Genomic DNA, 24,219 nt, shown 5'->3' with positions numbered 1-24,219 from the left:
TAATCGCAAAAATCCGCAGTTTGGCTCACGACATGGTGCGTGACCGAAGATTGTTTAAAAGTTTAATTGGGTTCCTACTGCGTCTTTAGGAAATTATGGAATTTGATCGATATAAATAACATAACATTTTTATCCAACTGCTGAAGGGCTCACGGAATGCCCAGGAGGACAGTACACGTTTCTGCTGTTCAAACGGAAAAGATTACTAGTTTGCTTTCATAGAATGTCGTTCAAGGAATTTTCCTTTCTTTTAAAGGGTCTGAAAAATTACATAGTCATAAAGAAAGGAAAAAATACATTCCTATGCTAGATTATTTATAAAGAGATAGAGGTTTGCTTAGAAGGGAGGGGGAAAAGTTTGTGACTACCTTACTTGTACTTCGGTAGCATTTGATCCCTAAAATTACAATGGGTGGAGCAAAATTCAGACTGAGAAGGCTTGTGCAGCTTATAATTGTAGATACCTACGTACGTAACGAAAAGAAAAGGATGCGGTTGCGCCGCTATTGGCCTTGAAAGTCGGCGGTAGATATAGTTAGTTCTAAGTAATTTTTTGACATTAAGAATTGATGTATCATCACCATCTCATCTTATCGAAAAAAGAATTTTGAATTTGAACGGTGTTGTCAACCCTGATCCAGCCGCCACCCATAACGCAGCCGATGCAAATGTTTTCTCTTTAGCTATTATTATGCATGCTGACGGGTAGCAGACCTGGGGACCATTGTAGAAACCTCATGCAAGTTGTTGGTGCATAGGAAATTAAAAGTACAATGTTTAATGAAATATTCCCTTCTTCTTACGAAGTAATCTTTTTTTAGGTTACAGTTACATTTTATAATGATACTATTCAACACCTATTTCGATCAAACTTCTACCTTCAGGTGAGGATTCACTCCTAAACCTATAGTTTAGAATTAGACAGCATAAGTTTCCACATAATATTTCCACTGGTGGTATTTACAACTGGACGTATAAAAAATTACCTTAATTTATTTTTATTTCATTAATTAGAAAAATGTTCGATATAGAGATAGCATGAATATCTGGAAAAACATAATAGGGAAAGTTTTCGAGTTCTTATACATATGTATTGAAGCATATATTCCAGTTAATATTAATTAAGTAAATTTGAATGGAAAATTTGTATTTAAAACTTCTACAAAATATTTAACGAAGAGTAATAAACTAAGATTTTGTCATAAACATTAAATATAAATACCTACTTTCCGACTAAACGAGATAATCGTGTCAACAGATTACGTGCAAGACGTAAAATTACTAAATAAACAAAGCATTGACATAATAGGTATTACAAATTGTGAAATCTTCCAACTGAACACATAAAATGGAAGACCAAAAACCGATCTACAACATGAATCTACAGACAAAACAAACAGGGATGAAGCCGAAACGTTAAAAATACTCACCGTTATTGAAGGTGCAACAGGATCTGCCCCGCTTGCATTCGATACTTTTCACAAAATTTAAAACACGGTCGAGAAAACAGGATGAACCAAATCAGAAAATTAAATCAACAGAGGTGGCAAATATCTGAGAAATTAACACTGAATGTCCAGTTGGTCAAATACGCCGGTGTTCGTAAACTTTTTGACGTTTCTAGTCAGGCAGCTACGGAGCCCGCGAAACGATCGGCCAGCGTGCCAGCCGACGCAGCACTAGACTTGGAGACGGACGGAATACACGGATAATAAGAGCTTTTACACCCGTCTCGCTCGCGCAACCGGTCACCTGCTGGTTAAAAAATAAGAAGCCTCACATTTCGCCGAAATGTGAACCAACGACCAAACTAAACAGTGCACTAGACAGGTACCTACACTATGGCATGCAGTCTGACACCGAAACTGCATTCTCCCACGATGGAGATAGGATCGGATCGGATCTATTCGCACGCGATACTGTAATTTCCATACATGTATTATCTATCATTTCGAGATCTCGTAAATTGCTTGAGAAAAGTAACTCGTTGTTCAGAACTTTAGGCTTCGGAGCAGATAATGAGATAAATAAACAAAAAGAGCATTTTAACAGTATTGTAATAATGACTGACACAAACTAACCGCCGCAATTCAATTAGTCGTTCTTTCCACGTAATATTTTTGGCTAAAAATATCCTTTGTCAATATTTAATGTTCAGAGTAAATAAAACACTCGTCTGTCTTTTATTTACTACAGGTACAGATGATATCTAAATTGTAAAAGATTTATTTTTGACCACCGAGGAGAGGGGTTCATGTAAGTCTGTCCTATGTCTATTTGTGGCATCATTGGTCCCAAACGGTTGAAGTTATTTTGACGTACCTAGTTTTTTGTTAGAAGGAAGGTGTCGTAATTTAAATTTTGTCTAAACTAATTTCTAAATCTATAACTAAAGCCACTTTCACATTGACAGACATATAACACTATATCTCTTTTTACATCCAACACGAATTTAATTCAGCGTGGACATGTTTATTCACTTACCATCTTTTAATTTGACCATTACAGGATTTAGGTCAGCTATTATTCAGCTAAAAGCGCAAAATGTCGCTCGTTAAACTTTATGAGATCCTAATTTGTGATCGCGGTGCAATAACTGCGCAGAATGCACCAGGCGCGGATCCATCGTGTGGGCATGATGGGCACCCACCTCGTCTTCATTAACTTAATAGTACACGACAAAAAAATATTAACAAAAAAAAAACTCTTTTACATACTTCACTTTTACAAGAATAAGATCTAGTACATATTGTTTTCTATAAAATGTGTGTAAAATGTGATGCGATAAATAAACATAATAATGAGAATACTATATAATTTCATCATAATTTATTATTCTTAACCTTAGTTGTCTGAGAATAAATGATTTATTTTTATTCTAGAGACCCGTCCCGGCTTCGCTTTCGCGGCTCCGCTTCGCACACTATTTAAATCATGCGGTGAAAAAAAAAAAATAGTTTTTGAGTTTATCGCGAACAGACAGATAGATGTGGCCGAAGACTTTTGTTTTATAATATGGAAGGATAGGGATTCTTATTTTTTGTTATTATAAACGTGAATTTCATTAATTTTTAATGACAGTGACTGCAACCTTGTTTAAGTACTGGATCTGCGCCTGGAATGCATAGTTTTATAGCACCGGGACCAAATTGGATCGGCAAATTTCTATGAAGCACCACATGAGCGTTCAATCAAAAAGTTACTGATTTATTGTGAATATTATTATGACAAAGACATCGGTTTAATGTTTTAAAATTGTAAAATTACTAAGTAACATCATTTATATTGTCTATCATATACATGGATTTAGTAAGTACCTACTACTAATTACATGATCATATATTGTCAAATATTGTCTATGTCATTCATATATCTTAAATTAAATTCACCCATTATTTATTTGAACACTGTTTAAAGAACAAACGTACGTACTTTTCGATCATAAGCGGGCGTCTGAACAGCTTCAGCCTCATTCGCAGATTGTGTGGTCGGTCTATTATCGATAAGGAGACCTTTCTTAATCCCCGGACTTCCAAGCATCATGGCCGTAAATGCAACGCGGAACAGGTGAGAAAGAAAAAAAATCACTGACCGTAGGACACCACGATTCTAAAACAATACACCTAAAGTTGATAAAAAGAATGTATAAAATATAATTAGGACTCCTTATATTAAACTGGTCGATTATTTTAGTGAATGACATTTGTCTTAAAATGCGAAAACGTCACTTATACCAAGTTTTCTTATGATATATTTGTCGTTATGGATCTTGTTGGAAATTGTTATTGATATTTTCGATCTGTTTAGTTTCTAAAACTTTGTTTTTAATTTTTTGTGCTTGTAATACAAGTTATCAAAATGGCAGGCAAGTAACTATATAAATGCAGTTTAATTTATTATCATAGAAATTATTATTTTACGTTTTGTTTTATGTAATTTTGCTTAGGGTTTACATTGAGTTTATAACTACCTCAGAAGCAGGCCTGTATACATAACTGTATACTGTTATGTTTAGTATTCGGTTAAAATATGAATAATAGTGATTTCGAATATTTACTCGAACTTATAATCGATAATCTGCGGAGGCTGGCTAGTTGTCTATATGTTAAAAAATTAATCTTTAGGTACATGTCGCCATCGTGTATCAATATTTATCGTTATCACCATTATAATATTAACTGTTACAGACACAGACCAGGCCGTATTACTTAACATCAGCGACATGATCGACTTGGCTATTGGCACTCCAGAGGTATATAAATACATTCACTACTAGCTTTTGCCCGCAACTTCGTGTTTAATTCGTGTGTCCGCTCATTAGTATTGTCAATATCTCCGGTTCTAAGCATTATATTGCGGTGGAAACTATACAAATCATCTGCTATACAAATAGAGGATGATCTAACTTAAAACCTTGTATTTCTCTATATCTATCTAATACTAAGGACACCGCATCAAATTCCATCTAGTAGTTTTTACGTTTTGCGCGAACAAACATATGCATATAGATAGATTATATGTTTATAGATATCTAGGCTTCTAAGCAATTTCTATAAGTACTTACTCAAAATTACCATCTTATCATCGACAGCGGCAGCCCTTTTGATTACGCTACTGGATATAGGCCCTCTCAATTTATGCTATCCTTTCTCTTTCCCGTGCTGTTAGTTTTTAATTATCTAACTCAAAATTATTAATTATTCCTATTATTATTCCATTCATATTATTCCATTTATTTATAATAACAACATAAAAATTGTGTTTGAAATTACAATAGATCATATCAATAAAAACTTGCCAAATTAGTAAAAATAAATATTAGATTATATTTATTATTGCATAACAAATTTCTATCAAACTTAACGTACCTCAGGTGGGAGTGGTGGACTTCAATATGCTGCAAACAGTGCTCCACTGCCTGGCCCAGCAGCTGCGAGTGCTGGGCAAGAATGTGGAGCTTCGAGGAAGTGTCGCCAACCTGCCCCTCAACCGGGACAACGTCCAGACCATAGCCATTGCTGAATACGTCGTTGACACCGAGGGAACTGTTAGTGATGTTGTACTTTCTCTCCATCAAGATCTAATTGGACATCAAATATGCTGAAAAAAAGAAGACATCCTATACACGTTCACCGGAAAATCACCTTTATTTCCGCGTCATTAGAATCTATGTGGTGGCACAATAGGACCACTTCATATTCTCCTGTGAATATAGTCCTTGGCGGCCAGCGAAAGGCGAAAGGGAGTTGACATGGTCGATATGACAGCCACAGACAATGGGCTTGGGGATTAATAGCCGATAATAACACGCATAACAACGAGGACGCTCAGATGAGAGCGAGAAATTCATACCGTTTTACAATGATTGTGTCAAAATCATTGGAGACATAATTTTTTTATTGTAATGTACCAAGATCAGGCAATGATTAAATTATTTAATCATGGTTTTATGAAATAACTAGTACCTACTGTTAACTTTGCTCTCTTGTACAGAACATCTGCGCACAAAGTCCGATTTTCATAACGAGACTAGTGACGGCGCAGAAATAGTTTTTAAACTGTTGACAAAATTAAAATAAATTATTTTCAAAACGAATCCAAAAATACGTTGTTTCGTGTTCTTATTTTATTGAATTTTATATTTTCATTTTCAGGATACAAAATCGAAAAAAATTGAAACTAAAGGAGGTATGAAAATTTATTCTTAATATGTCCTAGTTTTAAATAAATTACGTTAGATTGTAATTAAAAATACGAGCCACTCACGTGTTATTTATCGACGGATCTCAATCTCTTAAGAGTCCAATCGTCATTATCGATATCTATATCCATAAGTCGATCTCCATAGATAGGTACCTATTGTGTACTGACATTTAAACCTTATGTCGCAAATACTTCCGCTAACTACTGTCACTCAAAACAGTGCTTAACTTTAGATATTTATTTTGCTTATATTTATGAGGATCTTTAATTGGCTCTTGCTAAACATTTCCATCTCTATTTAGATTTATATTGTAGAGCTGTTGGTCTTCCTGTTTAAAAAATAAATAATTACACGTTGTGATCCAGATTTTTGATTATACTACATAATATCATTTCTAGCTGCTCCTACACCGCCGCCGGAAGAGCCACCAACGATGTTAGTTGGTAAGTTCATCTATTTATATCCGTACGTATATATATTACAAAAAGGACTCCTGTCGCGTCTGTTTGTTGTTTGACCTATGTGCCCTATGTCACCTATGTGCGATTTTTGAGGAAGTTTTGAGTTTAATTTTTTTTTTCTTTATTTATTATGTTGGGTACGTGTATGTAGCTAAAGTCAATGTTTATTGTATAAGTAATATATCAATCGCAGTTATATATCTCCTTCCTCACTGTTAATATACACACACACCGTTCGCACACTGATTCAGGTCTCATCTGAAAATCAGTGTATGAAAATGTAAAAAAGGAATTAAAATCAATCCCCTTTGCTCAATTGTGATATGTGAATACTGTGTTTTATTTTGTGTTTTTAGTCTGGTTGTGTATTGTGTTGTTGTTTTACAAATAAATGTTTTATCTATCTATCTATCTATAATTTATCATGCTTTTACCCGAGCGAAGGCGGGGCGAGTCATTAGTACTATATAATTTCACATCGGTATAATCTTTTACAATTAATTAAGAATATATTCTGAACTTAATCACTTACATTATTAATTTTTTTACAGTTGAGCGAGTAAGAAAATCTGATACTCCATGTAAGTAAGAGTTTTGTTGTATTATTGAAACTATACCGACTACTCATAACTGTCATCGATACGCCAAGCCACAGCTGGTCTCGGAAGCTAGCCTGAAAACTCTGTCATTGGCACTATTGTTTACATAAATAAGAGATCCATAGTAAATACCAACACAAACAACTGATCTATATTTTCCACCAGTTCCATAATCAAATTAATGGCACAACGAATGCAAGATTTTACTGAATAAATTGTATAACCCAATTAGCAATGCCATTCTTCTAACGATAATGAGGCCGCAACCGCAAAGCATAGAATGGGGAACGTTAGAAGTCGTGGCTCAAAACATCAGAGAATGGACAAGAGTCAAATAGGAGTGGACGGGAGTCAAAATTTCTTCAAAAGTACGGTGCAAACCCTAATCTTAAATGAGTTTGTGCGGGCACTTTTTCGGAATACACCCATTTCTCGGAAGCAAAGCCACAAATATCATGTTTTTTTTCTACCAGTGTCGGTGGTACAGAGTCCACCTCGCGCCACTTCCCCTGCCCCACAATCCGAACCAGCTCAAATCCAAAAGATTCCCTCCGCTGAGAAGCTGTCTCTAGTCACCATCAGCAAGTTTAACGTACTGCAAAGTACTGTGGATGACCTCAAAAACCGCGTGTATTCGAGCATTCCGAAGAATGAGGAGATTCTGCAAGAAGTCAGGTCAGTAGCACTACATCCGTTTCAATGCCAGTTTTACCCCCTTAAGACTGAAATTTCCAAAATTCGTTACTGTCTTCGCCGTCAATGTCAAGTTTTGCATTCTGCGATCTCGGCTCTGCGTTGATTTGTAGATATAACAGTGATTCAACTTCCATTTGCTGCGATTCTTGTAGATTATTCCCTAGCTTATTACTCTATTTATGAACGATGGCTTCTCCGCTTACGTCTGTTTTTATTTTTTTCGTCCCTCTGATGTTTTTCGTAACCTCATTTAAATGACAACCAGTCCATGATTTAGTATTATCATCCAGACAGGCAATATTTTTTCTCGTTAATATTTCAATCGATTTTTTTTAGATCCCAGACGAATCTAAAGGCAATACAGGACATGTGGACATCCCTGAACGTATCCTCACGGCTGGAAGCTGCTGAAGCTGGCATTAACAAACTGAGTTCTCTGGTGCAGGACCTCATCGGGGAGACGACTCAACTCCAGGACGCCATGAAAAGACGTGGCAGGTATTTATAACCTACTTATTTCACTTTCTCTCGCCAAGCCAAAAAATAATTGTTAGTAATGTGTTTTGGAGAGGTTGCAAGCAAAATCCGACTAATAAGTAGATATGTCAACTATAATATATCTATAATTATATGCTTACTTTCTACTGCGGCTCAGAGAGCAGGCCTCCGACGACCTCGGTGGCGTCGTGGTAAAGTTCTTGCCGCTGAACTGATAGGTCCCGGGTTCGATCCCCGGTCAGGTCATGATGGAAAATGATCTTTTTCTGATTGGCCCGGGTTTTGGATGTTTATCTATATAAGTATGTATTTGTTATAAAATATAGTATCGTTGAGTTAGTATCCCATAACACAAGTCTCGAACTTACTTTGGGGCTATCTCAATCTGTGTGATTTGTCCTAATATATTTATATTTTATAGTAGATGACGCCATATCTTTAGGTCCTACGCTATCCCTAGCTAGTGATCAGATCTTTGAGAGGTCTCGCCAGCGGACATAATGATCGATCATCTACCTATACCCTCCTCATTCACTATAGTAGCTATTGTATTGTAATAATGTCTACTCCAGCCAACTGCCTCCACCTGCGGCTGCGCCAGCAGCACCTGCCCCGCCACCCCCTGCAGCTCCCGCTCCCGCTCCCGCCCCCGCCCCCGCTCCTGCGCCCGCGTCTACTGCTCCCATGCAATTCCCACCTCCAGAAGTCTCTAAACAAGATATAGCAAGCGTGCAAGCTGTACTGGACCGACTGAGGGGTGACCTGGACAACTTAACCAATACGTTCTACACGACGATTGAGGATATTCAAGCTGGATTACTAGGTAAGAAAAAAATAATTAAGCCGAAGATATTGGCACTTTTCATACGGTAACATAAATGCCTTGCGCTGTTTGCATGCGCTGTCTGATATATTTATGCATGATTATTTGGATAATTATTTCCGTTAACAGCCCAGCCACCACCACCGCCAGCTGCGCCGGCACAGCCAGGGTCGCCGGCTCCTCCGGCACCACCGCCCCCGGCACCAGGTAACTCGAATGACAAGGATACTTACTCTAACGTCCGACATTGAAAACTTTCAAAAACATATTAAAACGACATTGTTGAATTTTAACAGCAACGCAGCAGCGTGCCCTCTCCGGGTTAAATTTTACCAACCTGTAGGTACCTAAAATATTTTTGTATAAAAATCAGAAACGAATAAAATGCAATGCTGACCGGAAAATATTTGACACCTTAAAATCCTATTTGAAAACATTCTATAAGAGTTGACGAGTTACGTACTAATGATAAATTAATCACAGTGATTTTATGCGGTTCCTTAGATTTTTAGCTAGAAATTTTCGCTAGAAACTTTTTATTTCTCGCTAGAAACTTTTTTATTTTCCATTTATTTTATTTTTTAGTAGTGCGCCCACTGCCGCGGCAATCTTTCTCACAAATGACATCCGGGCTTATGGAGAAGATAAACGAATTGGAGAAGAAGATGAATAAGTGCTGTGACAATATCAGCAAGAACGAGGGCGTGGTGAAAGACCAGCTTCACTCGTTCCAGGACCAGATAGAGTATTTGCTAAAGCAAGTGGCTGCTCTCACACAGGAGCTAGCAAGCGGAAAATTATCTCCCGACTTACTCAAAGACTTGCAAGGTTGTAATTTTTTTTTGTTCCCCGTTCTATGGTCAAAAGATTCACTTGAACTCAACATTATGAACTTGACGTAATCAAGTAGGCAACATATTACTACAAATAATTGTTCAATGGCTCAATAAGTGGATTCTAGTTATAATAGGTCAATGTATTACTTTGTTATCTATTTAACACGTACGTGGTTCCACTTGGTTGTTTTTAAAAGGTTTTATGATCAAATTATTAATATTAATAATTTAACTGACGTTGATATCAACACTGTAGACAAATTTCTGTTTGTGAACAAAAAGTACAAACTTAAAATGAAACTCTCGATGATAAATTGGGATTTTTTTTTGAGATTGCAATGCGGGTCGATAAACCCTTGCTTTGATGTTATCTCTTTATTTCTCATAATATACCTAACTGCAATATCCTATCACTTTTAGGACTGATGGCTCTCTTCCAAACGGTACAAGACATGCAAGAGCACCTGAAACAGGTACACGAGACTGCGCTTCAACTGGCAGCCGAGAAAGAGGAGAGGCAAGGGAATATGAATGTAAGTAGAATAAATTCATGCGATACCGAGGATACCTTGTTGTAAATATATATAGTTGTAATATGTATATGAAACGTCCAAGAGTTTAAATTGATGAAAGCTGTGGTGGCTCCGTGATCGAAACTAGAAGACTTTATCTGTATATGAAACTGACTCATGTATGTAATGTAGGTATAGTAATTTTAGTATACTGTCTACCAGACTATAACTACCTACACTATGTCTACTGGCCACTAGATAGCAGTAGATAGACGTAAAGTCATGTCAGACGCCTTCAGGAGACTTAATAAAAAATGACACCAGTGTTAACAATAACACTAGACAAGATGATTTCACAAATGAGTCAACGCATCTGTGATCGGTATCAAGTTGTTGGTTGCTTATCATCGGGTAACCCGCAAGCTCAATTGCGTGTTATGATATTTAAAAAATTACTTGCAAAATTCGTCTCAGGCACTATTGGAACAAATCGAGTTGCTGAAGACCATAAAGATGGACCGCGAGGACATGGAAGAGGCCATGGCTGAGAAGGCTGACATGCGTCTGCTGGCGCGCAAGGTCTCCCACGACCAGTTCGAGCTGGCTTGCGACGACCTGTCGAGGGGATTGGAGCATGCTCTTGGAAAGCTTAACATGCAGGTGAGTAACAAGCACTAACTAAATTGAAGTCCGTGATATCAATTTTAGAAAACCCTGGTGACCTCCTTGAGTCATATTAGTCACTGCTGACGTTCTAATGATCATAATATCTAATGCAAAATTTTGTCGTGTACTGCAAAATTTTGTTGTGTTTCGGACAGCGTTGTTGACTGTGGTTTATAGTGTCGCAAGGCACCTTAGCAGTCCATCGCATTCTGTCTCATTGGTCATTGGTTTATACAAATTAATGCAATGAATATTGTCATTGTGAAAACAATGAATATAATGTGCGGTGTGATTGTCGTTATGTCACAAAGGCGTACTGATAGAGAATTGAAAAGCAAACATTCGCTGATCTACATCGTTATCGTACAGGAGGCACTATGGCAACAAGCCCTGGACGACATACAACGCGAGATCGAAACGAAACTGGACAAGGTGGAGTTGTCTCCGGTGAGGGACTTCTTCAACAACAAGCTGAAGCAGCTGCAGGAGAACCTCAAGCAAATGGCTTCGTTAAGGCGCGAGGCCGAGGCCGCGGGAACCAAGAGGAAATTGCTCAGGTAACATGGGCAGTGGCCACGGATGTTATTGAAACTATCGGATGTCAAACAAATCTGTCATTAGATTCAAATTGTTTGGATTGGGGCTGGTCATCAACAAAAGTAGTTAATAGTTTCATTTAATCATCTACTTTTGGTTTATTATCTTTTGGTCGTAGGATATCTAATAATTTTCTTGGCTAAGTACAGATTATCTAAATTGTAGTAAGATGACAAAATATCTAAGCACCTCCTTATGTATTGTCAAAATGTAATAAGCTCGTTCGGTTGAATAGTTTAACCTATAAAACCAGATCAAAAACAATGTCAGCTGACAAACTAATTTAAAACCGTACAAATGTCCTAAATTCGACATTGAAAATAAATCTAGTTAATCTCCTACTAATCTTCAGGGATGTAAATTGTATTTCGTGCGACGCGCGCGCCGTTATGCCGATGGAGAACACTAGCATGCCAACAAGCAAGCCCCTGCAAGCCTCCTTCTCTATGAAGCCCTACCTTAGCTACGAATTAGGTAATAGTTTGCTTTATGCGTTGCACAAATACAAATAGCGTTTTGCTGTAGTTAGATAAAAAGCTGTGCTATTAAACTCCCACCAACTGGAAAAAACATTATAGTCATAATTTTTTTTTCGTAGCTGACATAAAAATAAAAATGAATCCCACGAATTTTCTGCAGAAATAGAAAAAAAGCGGAATTTGTATGTCGCACTTTCTATACGAAAACTACCTACTACATTATTTGAATAAGTACATACAATCTCGTCTCTACCCCTTACAGGGTAGACAAGAGCCTGGAGTCTCATAAATCGAATGCCACATTTAGCAGGATAGTGTTCTAATTTAAACTGCACAATTAACTGTGCATCCAATTTGCATCTGGATTTTCTGTTATTCTCGATTTATGTAGCTGTATGCCTATTTGACAGATGCTATCCGCAAGGCTCAAGCGAGCAACGTTCCACAGCGAAATATGCACGACTGGGAGAACATCGACAAGCAGATGGCCAAACCACCGCCAAAAGCCAAGTACGTTAATTTTTCATCTAAGTATATGTGTTTAAATTTCTCGATGACATCCATATGACAACGCAACAAAATTACATCTAACTTTGATGCGGTCATGATGATTCAAATACCGACTATACGAGTACTCTATAGACAGACAGTTCGTTACACTTTGGCGGATTCGGATTACATTGCTGGTTTGTCACTGATGTAAATAAAAGCTATCATACAAACTACACAATGTCACTACCTTCGCGTCGGCATCTGTCATATTCGGCGATAGTATGTAGCCGACATAACGATTTAATATACATGGAAATCCAAATTAAAAATATATTACGTACATACAAGATACGCGCGCAATACATAACACTTGCTTGCAGTCGGGTAAAAATATATATTGTAAATTATAATTTTATTAGATCGGAATCTGACAAGCCTGATAAGCACATCTGTAACCGCTACTGTGGCGGGTCTCACACGACGACGACGCCGGCGCAGAGAGTGGCTCGCCTCGGACACTTCATCAAGCAGTGGGGACCGGACGTTCTGCCGCTGTCTTCAGGACTGGCTGCGGGGGATGACGGCAAGGTAGCATTTCCGCTTAATCTCTCGTGAACATGTGAGCTATAAGAGCTACTATATAGAGATAGAGGCACTTTAAAACTTCTGCCTGCTTTGGACACTGGAATTGATAAATGTACCTATTTCAGATGTACAGAGTGACCACAACGGAAGCTGCAAATGTCGGTCCAGGTATTTATCAATCATCATCTATATATAACTTCTGTAGCTTACTGACAGACAACGCTCGAAACTATTAGGCTTGGAAGGATTGAATTTGGCATGTTCTTTGGGGAAGCACTAAGAGTGGCTTTCCCAAAATTCTCACGGCTACAGAAAATAACGGTAATTTTAGTCAAAAAAGCTAGAAACTAATGACAAATAAATAGAGCAAATCACAATACAATTAATTAAATGCTGACATCGATTATTGTTTTATTTAGGTGGTGCTGTGGATCAAACATGTACACCGAAGCCACCGAGGAAATCTGACACACCTAGGCCGGCCCAGAAACCTATGGTCATCAGTGCGGTAAGATAGAACAATTAATATTACTAGGATATTTATAATCAATATTACTAGGATGTTTATAATATTACTAGGATAGATACAATAAGTATCCTATCCTAGTAATATTATAAACGCAAAGGTTGGTGAAGATGTGTGTTTTTCACGAAAAATCCACTTAACCGATTGTTATGAAATTTGGTACACGAGTAGAATATAATCTGGAATAACACACCGGGTACTTTTTATCCCAAAATTCCCACGACCTCAAGAGATTAGCTTAACTGGTAACTTGTGTTATTGTGATTTTATAACCAATAGGAAACTGATGCTTTTCCGATCAGCATTATACCAAATTTCATCAAAATGGCCCAGCGGCTTAGCCTTGAAGCCTAACAGACTTTCGCGACAGATATTAGTATTTATAATATTAGCAATATTAAAAAATAATACGAACAGTAATATATCCCCACTTCTGTAGTAGAAATATATTACAGTTTGTAATCTATAAATATTTATATTTTTTTTTCCAGGAATGTCGCTGTTTAGAAGGAGGTGGGTAACGTTTAACAATTGCTACTTACAAAGTTACTTGCAAAACACTAGCAACCTTGCTTTATTAAATGCAAAACTGCATTTCGTGCTTTATAACCCTGCATATGTAGCACAGTTGGCATGTACAGCGAACTGCACATCAACCTGTTCAAATTCGCCATTATCGCCATGCAGGGTAACTGGACATGCAGTTCACTGTGTTGTCACTTGTAGTACATAACTTTAATATACTATAATTATATAACTCCTTACTGTAATATATTTTAACTTCTGGAATACCCTAAATCATTTAACTCTCTACACTTTCTAAAATATGAATGCTCTCTTTACAGATCGTCCAAAATGAAATCATTCCTGGTTTATACAATAATTTATTTGTTCTCCACCAATATATGTTGTATCTATTCTGTTGTTCTGTTTTAACTTATAAATAAAAAGATGGTAATTTCGAAGTATTGATTTTAATGGTAAATCTACTACCATACAATGTTAGCTTAGTATGTCATCACATCACTAATATAAGAAACGATATTATGTCTTTTCATATCCTGAAGTTACATACTTAAACTAAGAACCTAGTCTTATCAATACACTACACATAAATTTCAAATATTTACAAGATACATTTTTCGATCACAAGAGCCATTTAAGATAAACACATTTTCAGATAGAAGACATATGTTAAAACAGATTCGGATTACATGAATTTGTACGATATAGACCAAAGGAAACCACGGTATGTGAATGTATAACATATAACACATATATATAATACAATGTTATTCTTAAATGCAAAATAGACGTGAACGCTGCGAGAAACTACTAGCAAAGCGAGATCAAACCAAATCCTATCTACTGTTTGCGAAGCACAATGCAATTAAATCGATGCACGATAAAGTAAGCGCAGAAACCTACAATAGCGCATAGACCCCACGGGACCTCTACCACATTCAGTCTCATAGATCTCACACGTAAGCATAGTCATACCATGTGACTGTAAATAAACACTTCGTGTGACAGAGTCAGTCAATACCCAAGCGATCTCTTCATAGTCGTATTTCTCATGACTCGAGGATCGTGGTCATTATGTGGAATGAAATACACACACAAAATTAAATTACCATTGCCGAGGCTATTTTGCACATTAGTTGCTGCAAGTGGTGATCAGATTACCTAACTAAACTAACGTGAGTCAGATTGGTATTCAAACTCATGTGGCATAAGTAGAATTCGAACCTGTGACTTTTCGGTCCACAGGCGATCTGGCCTCCTCTTAAAGCCTATTTCATAGTGACAGCAGAATGCGAATTGAAGCATATTTGCGAAAATTCTCATAGAATAATCGTCTATGAATATCGCTAATTAATGAGGGCTAACTCGCTTGATTTCGCAGGGACGCAAGTGTGAAGGTCAACGACCAAGGAAAATTTTTCCGCCAGTTATTACCATTTCGCTATGTTGAAAGGAGCTCGCTCGAAAGTGGCGCTAACTAAGCAACGGTACCCAAATTGGTAGAGTTAAATCAATGTCTTCATATATGCAGATTTATTCTGAAGGTTTAGCTTCGGACATTCCGCGCAAACTTCGGACGCCTAAACACAACCAACAAAAGCAGCAGGTTCACATAATACAATCCATTTGATATCACTAAACATCATTGTTTTTCCAAGAAGTATAAAATAATTATTACATACCCTATTTCGTTTGAATTAAAATAGCTGTTTACATTTAATTAACCTAGTCACCGCAATAAAAAAGTAGAAAACAATTTGACAAAACACGGACAGGAGTCATTTAATGACTTTTTAACGAAATATAGTACAGAAATAAAACTATACAACAGGTTAGGAACATTGATATATCAAAGCAAGAGACGAATCAAGAGATTTAATACAATAACCGCTTTCAGAATAAACCCTGGGTCAATAAGAATCAGGAAATTAGCTCAAATAAGCGGCAGCAGTTGTTACTCTAAGTAATTATTATCTTAAAATATCATCCAAATATCGCACACTATAATTATTGCCTGTTACTGAAACAAAATATTGAATAGCTACAATTGTAGACAAAGAAAACTAACCATAGACATCATATCTTCAATTTCGCTTACACAAGAGAAACGCATGGTAGCAACAGTCATAGCATTTGTATGAATCAATTCTATCTCACGTGGTTACGCTCACCTGTCTATAAATTCTTCAGGAGATTTACGTACAAGCTGCAGGCATTATGATCGTCGATGTGACAAAGACATGTGTTATAGGATATGTAATTTCAAACCAAATCCTATCTATTGTTTGCAATTAAAACGATTTGTTACGCATATTTCATGTCGTAGTCCATGTGAAAACTATCCTAGCGGTTGTTAACGATGTCGCGCCTTCGCCCCGAACCCGTTCCCGTCGCGGCTATACCGCCGCTCCTTGCGGTCGTCGCGGGCGCCGCGCGATTTGTCGCGCCGCTCCTTGTCGCGCGACCGCTCTTTATCGCGAGACGATTCGTGACTCCTGATTAGAAAGGAAACAACACTTAGTGCTTGCATCAAAGCATTTATTCATAAAATAGCTGTGGTACGCAGCTCCGCTTCGGTAACCTGGATTCCTATTTCATCAGAATAGGCTCAGCGATTTAGCCGTAAATACAGATTTTCGCATTTATTATGTTACGAATTTATAATAACAATAGTATGAATAAGTTTAAATTATAAAGTATTTTGAGAAATCCTATTTAACTTTCATAGAGTATTTTAGCTTGAAGTGAATTCCTAAACAAACCAATTCCCCATCTAGATACACAAGCCGCATAGTGATATCCGAAAGCTATCGTACGTATTCTCATAAGTTGTTCGTCAAGCTCGTATAAATAATGTTACTTATTGATAATTAGGTACTTGCAAAATTTGACACACCTCATTATCGATTCACTCATTCTAATTTCTAAATAGGTCACAAACTCATAGTTAATACTCTTATAGTTTAACTCAATAGGAATGCACTCATTCCTATTTATTAAGCTCTGCATTCAACTCGCGCGCCATCTATACACATCAAGCATTTAAGAACATTGTTCTTGTCGATGGAGCTGCCTTCATTTTACATCTATTACACGTGTATTGGAAAATATATTCATACCTGGCTTCTCCGGCGGAGCGGCTATCTCTGGACTTGCGGCGGGCGGGGCCGCCGGAGCGCGAGCGCGGCGACCGCGACCGCGACTTGCGGCCCTTCGGCGACGACTCCCGCTCGCTATTCAGGTTGAAATCGTCGAACCTGAAAATATAATAATGGTTCCAGAAAAGGACGATACGGCAGTGTTTGCTTCTCGCTCGACTTGGCCGGGTATTTGGTGGCAATAAAGAATATTGTATTGTATATTGTTGACATTCTCAACTGTACATTGCATAAAATGCGAAACAAGATAGATGCGCCCCAGAGATTTGCATCGTTGAAGCGTTTTTATTACAGAGCGCTCTCTCTCATTACAGTGTGTTCCCGGTCGTTGATAAATTTACTTGCGCACATCTACATTCGTTGATATTTTTCTCCCCTCAATAAACAATAAATACTGTGCAGAATGATACGCAAAAATCACGCCAATTGCATCATTATCATGGTCACAAGTCAATATCATTTTTCATGTTTTACAACACTGTAAATATCAAAATACTAAATAAATATCAAAATACGCCTTTTGCATCTTATTTAAACGCTGCGCTCTGGCGTGATAACATCACAGTTAAGAGATCTGAGAATATATAAAATAGTTAACATACTTACATATACTACTTCTTAAATACAAATTATATTCAAAAGACGTACTTGTTTTTTGGAGTTTGATTGGAGCTGTGACTAGAACTGGAACTCGACGATGACGAAGACGAAGAGGACGAGCTTCGGGACCTGTAAAATTCACAAATTAATTATTTTCACTTAACACAGATCAATAACGCATACATTCGTCCACCAGCTTGAAATTGTCGAGATGCGAGTAAATTTCAAATCAAATTATGAAATTTGTGTGAAACGCCGGGAGCTAGCCGCCCGTTCCTCAGACTTCTAACGAAGTTCCGTTCTAATTTTAATATTGAACGTCGGGAAGCTCATAATCATTCTCTAGGTGCTAGTTGCCTCGGCAATATCAAGACCGGGCGATAGATCTTTATTTCTTAAACTGTGGCATTACCATCATAATTTAATCTGTAATACCAAAACAATAAAGACGATTTTGTATAACTAACTTTTTCTTGCTGTTTTTTGCTTCGGGGGATTTTCCATTTTTTTCATTGGATTCTGCACCTTCATCCTTAGAACTTTCGCCATCCTTCGACTTATCTGCATTTTCTACAACAAAAAAAAAGAAATAGAATCAAAATCAACAAATGTTGACAAAAATCGTAAAATTTTTTTATGGAGCCAATGTCCATTTCGCCTTAAACTGACCAGCTTTCGAAGAATTGCCCTTCTCTTCATCACTGCCCCACAAATCATATTTAGAGAGGTCAGCCTCGTCACCGGATTCTTCATCTTGTTCCTCATCTTCCTCGTCGCCTTGCGATGAAGATGGCTTGCTCTGAAACAAAACTTAAACATAATACCAGATACCAGATATAAGTGGTGTTAGTTTGGACTTGTTAGTATCAAAGCTATGTATTGCTCAGAACATTAAAATGGGTTGGCTCAATACAAACCTTTCGTTTCCTATTTTTCTTTGCTTTTCCAGGTTTTTTCTTCTCTGGAGGTTTCACGGTCAGTTTGAGCCTGTTCAGCATTATTGGCTTGGGCAATGCAAAACTTTTGAAATTGCCAATCACAGGGGCATTTTCATTCAAATGCATTTTATGTAAATCGTTTTTATTTTCTTCAGGGTTACTACTATTTAAGTTCAATCTTTTTGCTACATTCGGGGGCACACTTACTGGGCCAGGATCAAATATATCACTTAAAAAAGGAGTATCTCCAGTATTCCCATCCATTTTTGCTAATTCTCTCTCAATGCTACCACGATGAGACTCTTTCTCCCATTCATCGGCAGTCGCTAAATTAATAGTTTCAATGTTATCTGACTGATCGCTAATATTGTGCACTGTATTAGAATCGTTTGTGCTGATGTTGTTTTGGGAAATTTGTGTCAAATTCTGAAGAGCCAATAAAAGAGTGTTTGTGTTGATTCCTGCTAGCAAATTTGTAAGATCTGGTACTGACGATTGCAATTGTAAATTTTGCGGTTTCGACTCGTTTTCGACAACATTGGCGTCCTGTGACGATAATCTAGTGTGAAGCGACGATTCGTAAACATTTTTATCAAGATTAGTCAAGTCAAGTTGTTCAGGCATAGTTTCAAATTGATTCTCATTGTCAGATTCTACAAAAAGTTGTTGTGGAATTTTAACAAATTGATTTGTTGTTGTAGAATGGTAAACATTACAATTTTTTTGTTTGTTTGCAGGGCTATTTGGGGGTAATGGTATATTGTGGATTGGCGGATCTAAACCAGGAATACTTTGAGAACTACTTGGTTTAATAGTTATTGATTCTATAATGTGTACTTTTTTAGAAGGGGTTATCGATTTATCATATTTCTTAGGCGATTCTTGTTTCAACCCTGACATTGATATTATCTCATCAGAAATATCCATCGGTATTGGAACCGGTTTGTTTATCTTCAAAGATGGTGAGTCAAAAAAAGAATTTTGGGATGAAATATGCATGTGGTCTATATTCTCGGTTACATTTTTCTGGGGGGAACTATTTAGTAATTTAGGTGCAGTTTCATTATTTGGAGGTTTAAATTTTTTTATAATATTCATCAACATTTCTTGTTTATCTTTAATTACATCTGTTGTTAGATTATTCAAAATCATATTATTTTCTGCTATTTCCTTGTTTGACTCATACAATGATTTTACGGAAGTAATATTTTTTAATGTGCTATTGTCCGGCGTTTGTGGCGACCGTGGTTCAGGCGAATCTACTTTGTAGAGAGCATCGTCATCTTCATCCCATTCAGTTTCATACTTCTTCCTAACACTATCATATTTTTCGAGATCATTCCTTTCAGGACTATTATTATTACCACCACTTGTATCAAATATATCCAATATACTCCTATTTTTGAATGTTGAATGAGATTGCACAGCGTCAAAGACGCGTGACGTGTTTTCTTTGGGCTTTTCTAATTCGACGTGTACCTGTGTAGGCGTCGAAGCTGCTTGAATAGCAGTATTTTTATCAAATGGTAGATAATTATTTACAGTTACAAAATTATCTAAGTCATCTTTCGTGAAATCTTCGCTTTTTCTTGCAGGAGCAGGTTTCTGAGAAGCAGACATATAACCTTTTGGATGGGTGTTAAAATTCTCCATCTCTGTCTTTTCAACGGGTTTAACTATCTTTTGCATTAACGGCGGTGGTGGTTGATTAAGGGGTGGTAGAATAAATGGTGGTTGAGTAGCTAATTGGTTTTGATAAGTCTGTTGAACATGTGGCTGGTGAATAGGCAACTGTTGCATAGATTGCTGTTGTATAGGAAGTTGCTGCATTGGCAACAGAGGTAATGATGGTTGCTGCAGAGGCAGATGTTTGACAGGTGGTGGCTGTTGGATAGGTGCTTGAGGCTTAGGTGGAGGTGGACGGTTATTCATAAACGGTCTATTGTTCCCAATAGTGGCTGCATTGCCTTTCGCCCAGAAACCCTTCCTTCTGACATTGTCTTTGAATGCTTGATAATTTTTCGTTGATGAACCCAACTGAGCCGGTACATATTCACTTGAACAACCATCAGTGTCAATTGCAGTGTGTTCTTGACTTTTAATATTCATGTTACGCAAATTGGACATGTAAATATTTCCAGTCACTAAGGAAGACTGCTGTACAGGTTTAGCAGTGGTGTATCCTGTGCTGTAGGATGGAATACTTTCAGGAACATTTGCATCTTTTTGGGTTGGTCTTTTCTTGGGCTTTCGCCTTAATTTTCTGCCTTTTTCAAACACTCTTGTCAAGAAGTTATTATCTTCACTGTCATATGAAAGAGAATCTGAATCTGAATCAGTTGAATGCCTCGAATGCTGGTTTCCTTGTTTTGATAATTTTGCAGAATTGCTTTGGGAACCTTGTTTACTTTCTATGCAGTCACTATCAAATGATCTGCGACTATCTTGTGAACTTGACCTGCTCCTTTGATGAGATGATTGAGATCTGCTCCTAACATGAGAGTCTCTACCACTAATTGACCCACCTAGGCGTTGTTCACTATCACCTCCAATCAATAAGGTTTCAACACTTGCACTTCTCTGCCTTACAGCCATAGGTTTATTTGCAGTATCTTTAGCAGCATCATCTTCATCATCACTACTAGAATTGATTACTATCTCATCAGGATTAGGTAGCCTTATTATTGGCTTTTGTACTGGAGCAGTGTTTACATTAGAAGCCGAAGTAAGAGAAGGTTGCGTCTCAACATCTTTTTTTAAATCCAAGTGACTATCAACCAAACATCCAGTACTCAAGAGTCGTTGTCTCCATGCGAAAATTGTTTTGAAGTCAGGTGCTGGTTTATCAAACATAGCTTCAAATTTATCTGTACTTATTTTACAGTTTTTATAAACAAGAGCAAAAGCTGCTGCGTTTACTCTTTCCTCCAATGTATAAGTAACTTGAAAGCTTTCTGCTGGTGTTGGACCTGTAAATTTGTAGACAACATCATTGTTAGTGGAAGATACCCTGTTTTCCATCACTGGATTGTAACTCTTTACACCTGGAGATTTGAGACTATTTTTGGATGATGTTTCATATCCAGAAGAGCATAACTGATCTTTGTCACTTGCACTTGAGAAACGTTTACGTGTTTGCCCTCCATTAAATGCGGGAATCATATAGTTTTGTTTGTGATAATTTGTTTGCTGCTGATTTCTCCGGAATGCGACATTATTGGGTAGGGGAATATCACAAACAGAGCCATCACTAAGGCTGCCACTGACATTACGATCATTTTGAGAAGATTGCATTTTTGAAGCTGCTATTCTATCCATCTTATCCTTCTGCATCGGTGGTGGCAACTTTTTGAATGCCGGCCCTTCAGTGATGCCAACCTGAAGGCAGGAAAAATAATCTCCACTTTAGTAATGATGTGCTTCAAAATTTATTGCACTTAATATAACATCAAGTCTTCTTAGCTTCAAATTTCCGTCACCTAATCTATTAAATTAATATAAACTTATGAGAGATTAGATATTTAAAAATTTGGAACATAATGAACATTCGAGTATAGGGTGTGATAGATTAAAACTTTTTGTATTTATGTGAAAGCAGAACCTGATTAACCTATAATCAATTTTTATTCATAAGCAATGGAAAACGTTATAACATTCAATATCATGTAATCATTGTCTACCTAAGTGAAGTCTTGTTTTAACTTTGTGAAAATAGAGGAATTTCAAAGATCACTTTTCTTACAAAATAAATTCATACAATTTGCATGGCTTTATTATTCCTAGTAAGTCACATGGCCAAATTTAGAGTATCTAGACCATCATACACCAGTATGTCATGGAATGCTGTTTGTGAAATATTCATTGTGCATATTCTAATTGAAAATGTGTACAATACTATATTCAGTTTGTGTGTTCCATCACATATCTCATAGTTAATTCATACAGTATATATAGAACACATTCTGGATTTCTCTATGTGAAGGACTGACTATTATAAAAATCTGCAACTGCTTTATCAGCTCACTCTTTACAATAATTATATGCAATAAAAATAATTAAATAACTGTTTATGAAAAATAAACATAACACATCTGGCTACAAAATGAAGCATTACTACTTACTATGATCAAATGTAGGTATATGTTCAACATTATGAAGTAGAAGTAAATGTGACACACACGAACACCAACCTTATCAAGTGAGTCTGCCTTGCGCTTGCGTTTCTTTCTTCCAAATTCATCATATTCATCATCTGAAGATGGTTCGCGCCGTCGGTACTCCACAACTCCTCTCTCATTGTAACCTCCGCCGTAACCGGTCCGAGCTTCGACCTGGTAAATTAACCACAAATTAGTATCTCTTACCATAGCAAAATGTTAAAAGTAAATAATAATATAATTTGCTCACTTCTCCAAATTTGGGGGCATTACAAACATTACAAGTTTGACGCCGGGCCCAATTTACATTCGCACATTTATTGCATTGCCAATCATCTGCATTGAACAAGCCGCGAGACTTTTCAGCGGCAGACTTCCCAATCTCTGTGCCAAGCTTCTTTTTGCAATTTTTACTATCTGGTCGCTCTTTATTGCAGCGATAACACGCTGCTCGACGAGCAAAATTGATATTTCCGCAGTTGGGGTCGTTGCAAATCCAATCCCCGTCGTTCATTTTGTTATGACTGTATTTACTTTCCCTAATGAAGCAGAGACATACTGTATTCTACTGATTACCTACAAACTACAAACATATATAATAATCAACACATTATATTCATTGATGTGTAAATAAAAGTTTACTTTTACGGTGAATATCACTTTGAAAGAAAACCAAGCTCACTTTCCGAAGAAAAGGAATCAAGCTTCATGCCAGCCATGACATGACGTAGATATAAAAAAAAAATTTATAGTATACCACAAACAATATGTAAAGTTTCCGGTCAACATAATAACAAAAAATGTGATAAATTATAGTTAAATTAGACTTAAAGTTCATTGCATTTAATGTATTTTATATTTTTAATCTCAAAATAATTTCAAAAGAAGTCTGAATTAAAATATAACAATCTGGAGGTAACCATAAACTAAAATACTCTATAAATTTTTACGATAAAACTACAATCATTAGGAATCGATAATTAATCCGATTAAAAACATTACATTGAAGATACTCGGAAAGGTAACCTTGCCTTTCCGAGTTCAAACCGTAAATTCAAGCCAGAATTGTGTTTTTAGGGGGAGACAAAAAAATCCTAGATCTCATAAATTAATCTACAACAAAACGCCATCTTGCCGTTAAAATTTTTGGAATAAAAATTGCAAAAATATCGAATATTAGAGAACATATAATTCAAAATCAAAAGACCTGTCCTTATGGCAATGAAGCGTGGCCGGTGCTCGAGCGGTCCAAAAGGAGTTGCCAATTATTTATAGAAGTAGACTTCCCATTTTCATTTCAGAAATGAAAATGTGTATAGCACAGTTGAAATTAATTATTTCCGGCAATGGGCTTCCTGTCTGAGATA

General features: G+C 36.9%; 3 protein-coding genes across 4 annotated transcripts in view; 1 reads left to right on the top strand and 2 right to left on the bottom strand.

The window, feature by feature from the left end:
* The window catches only part of Sulf1 (Sulfated), a 58,259-nt gene extending 56,525 nt beyond the window's left edge, over window positions 1-1,734 (bottom strand). The window contains exon 1 of the mRNA XM_053745111.2: window positions 1,431-1,734. The gene's annotated coding sequence lies outside the window, so the exon portion shown is untranslated. The remainder of the gene's footprint in view (window positions 1-1,430) is intronic.
* A 1,987-nt stretch (window positions 1,735-3,721) lies between these two features.
* Window positions 3,722-14,439, top strand: LOC128669842 (uncharacterized). Of its 2 annotated transcripts, XM_053745006.1 has the most exons (21): window positions 3,722-3,865; window positions 4,188-4,252; window positions 4,874-5,047; window positions 5,655-5,688; window positions 6,103-6,147; window positions 6,717-6,746; window positions 7,238-7,439; window positions 7,797-7,958; window positions 8,531-8,781; window positions 8,911-8,988; window positions 9,367-9,609; window positions 10,038-10,150; window positions 10,604-10,789; window positions 11,165-11,352; window positions 11,745-11,866; window positions 12,282-12,381; window positions 12,783-12,951; window positions 13,074-13,116; window positions 13,368-13,456; window positions 13,966-13,987; window positions 14,320-14,439. In XM_053745006.1, the coding sequence occupies exons 1-21, from the start codon at window positions 3,859-3,861 to the stop codon at window positions 14,331-14,333; spliced, it is 2,337 nt and encodes a 778-aa protein (XP_053600981.1). In that variant the 5' UTR covers window positions 3,722-3,858; the 3' UTR covers window positions 14,334-14,439. The 2 variants fall into 2 exon arrangements, with proteins under 2 accessions (XP_053600981.1, XP_053600982.1); XM_053745007.1 differs by lacking the exon at window positions 9,367-9,609.
* LOC128669841 (uncharacterized) lies at window positions 14,433-23,635 on the bottom strand. The gene is made up of 8 exons (XM_053745005.2): window positions 23,103-23,635; window positions 22,886-23,026; window positions 18,675-22,073; window positions 18,427-18,556; window positions 18,225-18,327; window positions 17,806-17,886; window positions 17,119-17,256; window positions 14,433-16,494 (listed from the first exon to the last, which is right to left on the bottom strand). Exons 1-8 carry the CDS (start codon window positions 23,364-23,366, stop codon window positions 16,353-16,355), a joined length of 4,398 nt encoding a protein of 1,465 aa, XP_053600980.1. The 5' UTR covers window positions 23,367-23,635; the 3' UTR covers window positions 14,433-16,352.
* Between the last annotated feature and the right edge of the window lie 584 nt (window positions 23,636-24,219).

The sequence above is a fragment of the Plodia interpunctella genome, chromosome 5, assembly GCF_027563975.2.
Source record: "Plodia interpunctella isolate USDA-ARS_2022_Savannah chromosome 5, ilPloInte3.2, whole genome shotgun sequence".
Classification (NCBI taxonomy): Eukaryota; Metazoa; Arthropoda; class Insecta; order Lepidoptera; family Pyralidae; genus Plodia; species Plodia interpunctella.
Note: the sequence above shows the minus strand (reverse complement) of the source record. Positions and strands in the feature narration are given on the sequence as shown.

Bases quoted from the DNA above. Each gene is read 5' to 3' on its own strand.
- LOC128669841 (XM_053745005.2), bottom strand. From the start codon at position 23,366: ATGAACGACGGGGATTGGATTTGCAACGACCCCAACTGCGGAAATATC. The intron at 23,027-23,102 runs GTGAGCAAATTA...TTAATTTACCAG, and splicing joins ATGCCCCCAAATTTGGAGAA to GTCGAAGCTCGGACCGGTTA. The intron at 22,074-22,885 runs GTTGGTGTTCGT...TCCTGCCTTCAG, and splicing joins AGGCAGACTCACTTGATAAG to GTTGGCATCACTGAAGGGCC.
- LOC128669842 (XM_053745006.1), top strand. The intron at 5,689-6,102 runs GTATGAAAATTT...TATCATTTCTAG, and splicing joins AAAAATTGAAACTAAAGGAG to CTGCTCCTACACCGCCGCCG. The intron at 10,151-10,603 runs GTAAGTAGAATA...AATTCGTCTCAG, and splicing joins AGAGGCAAGGGAATATGAAT to GCACTATTGGAACAAATCGA.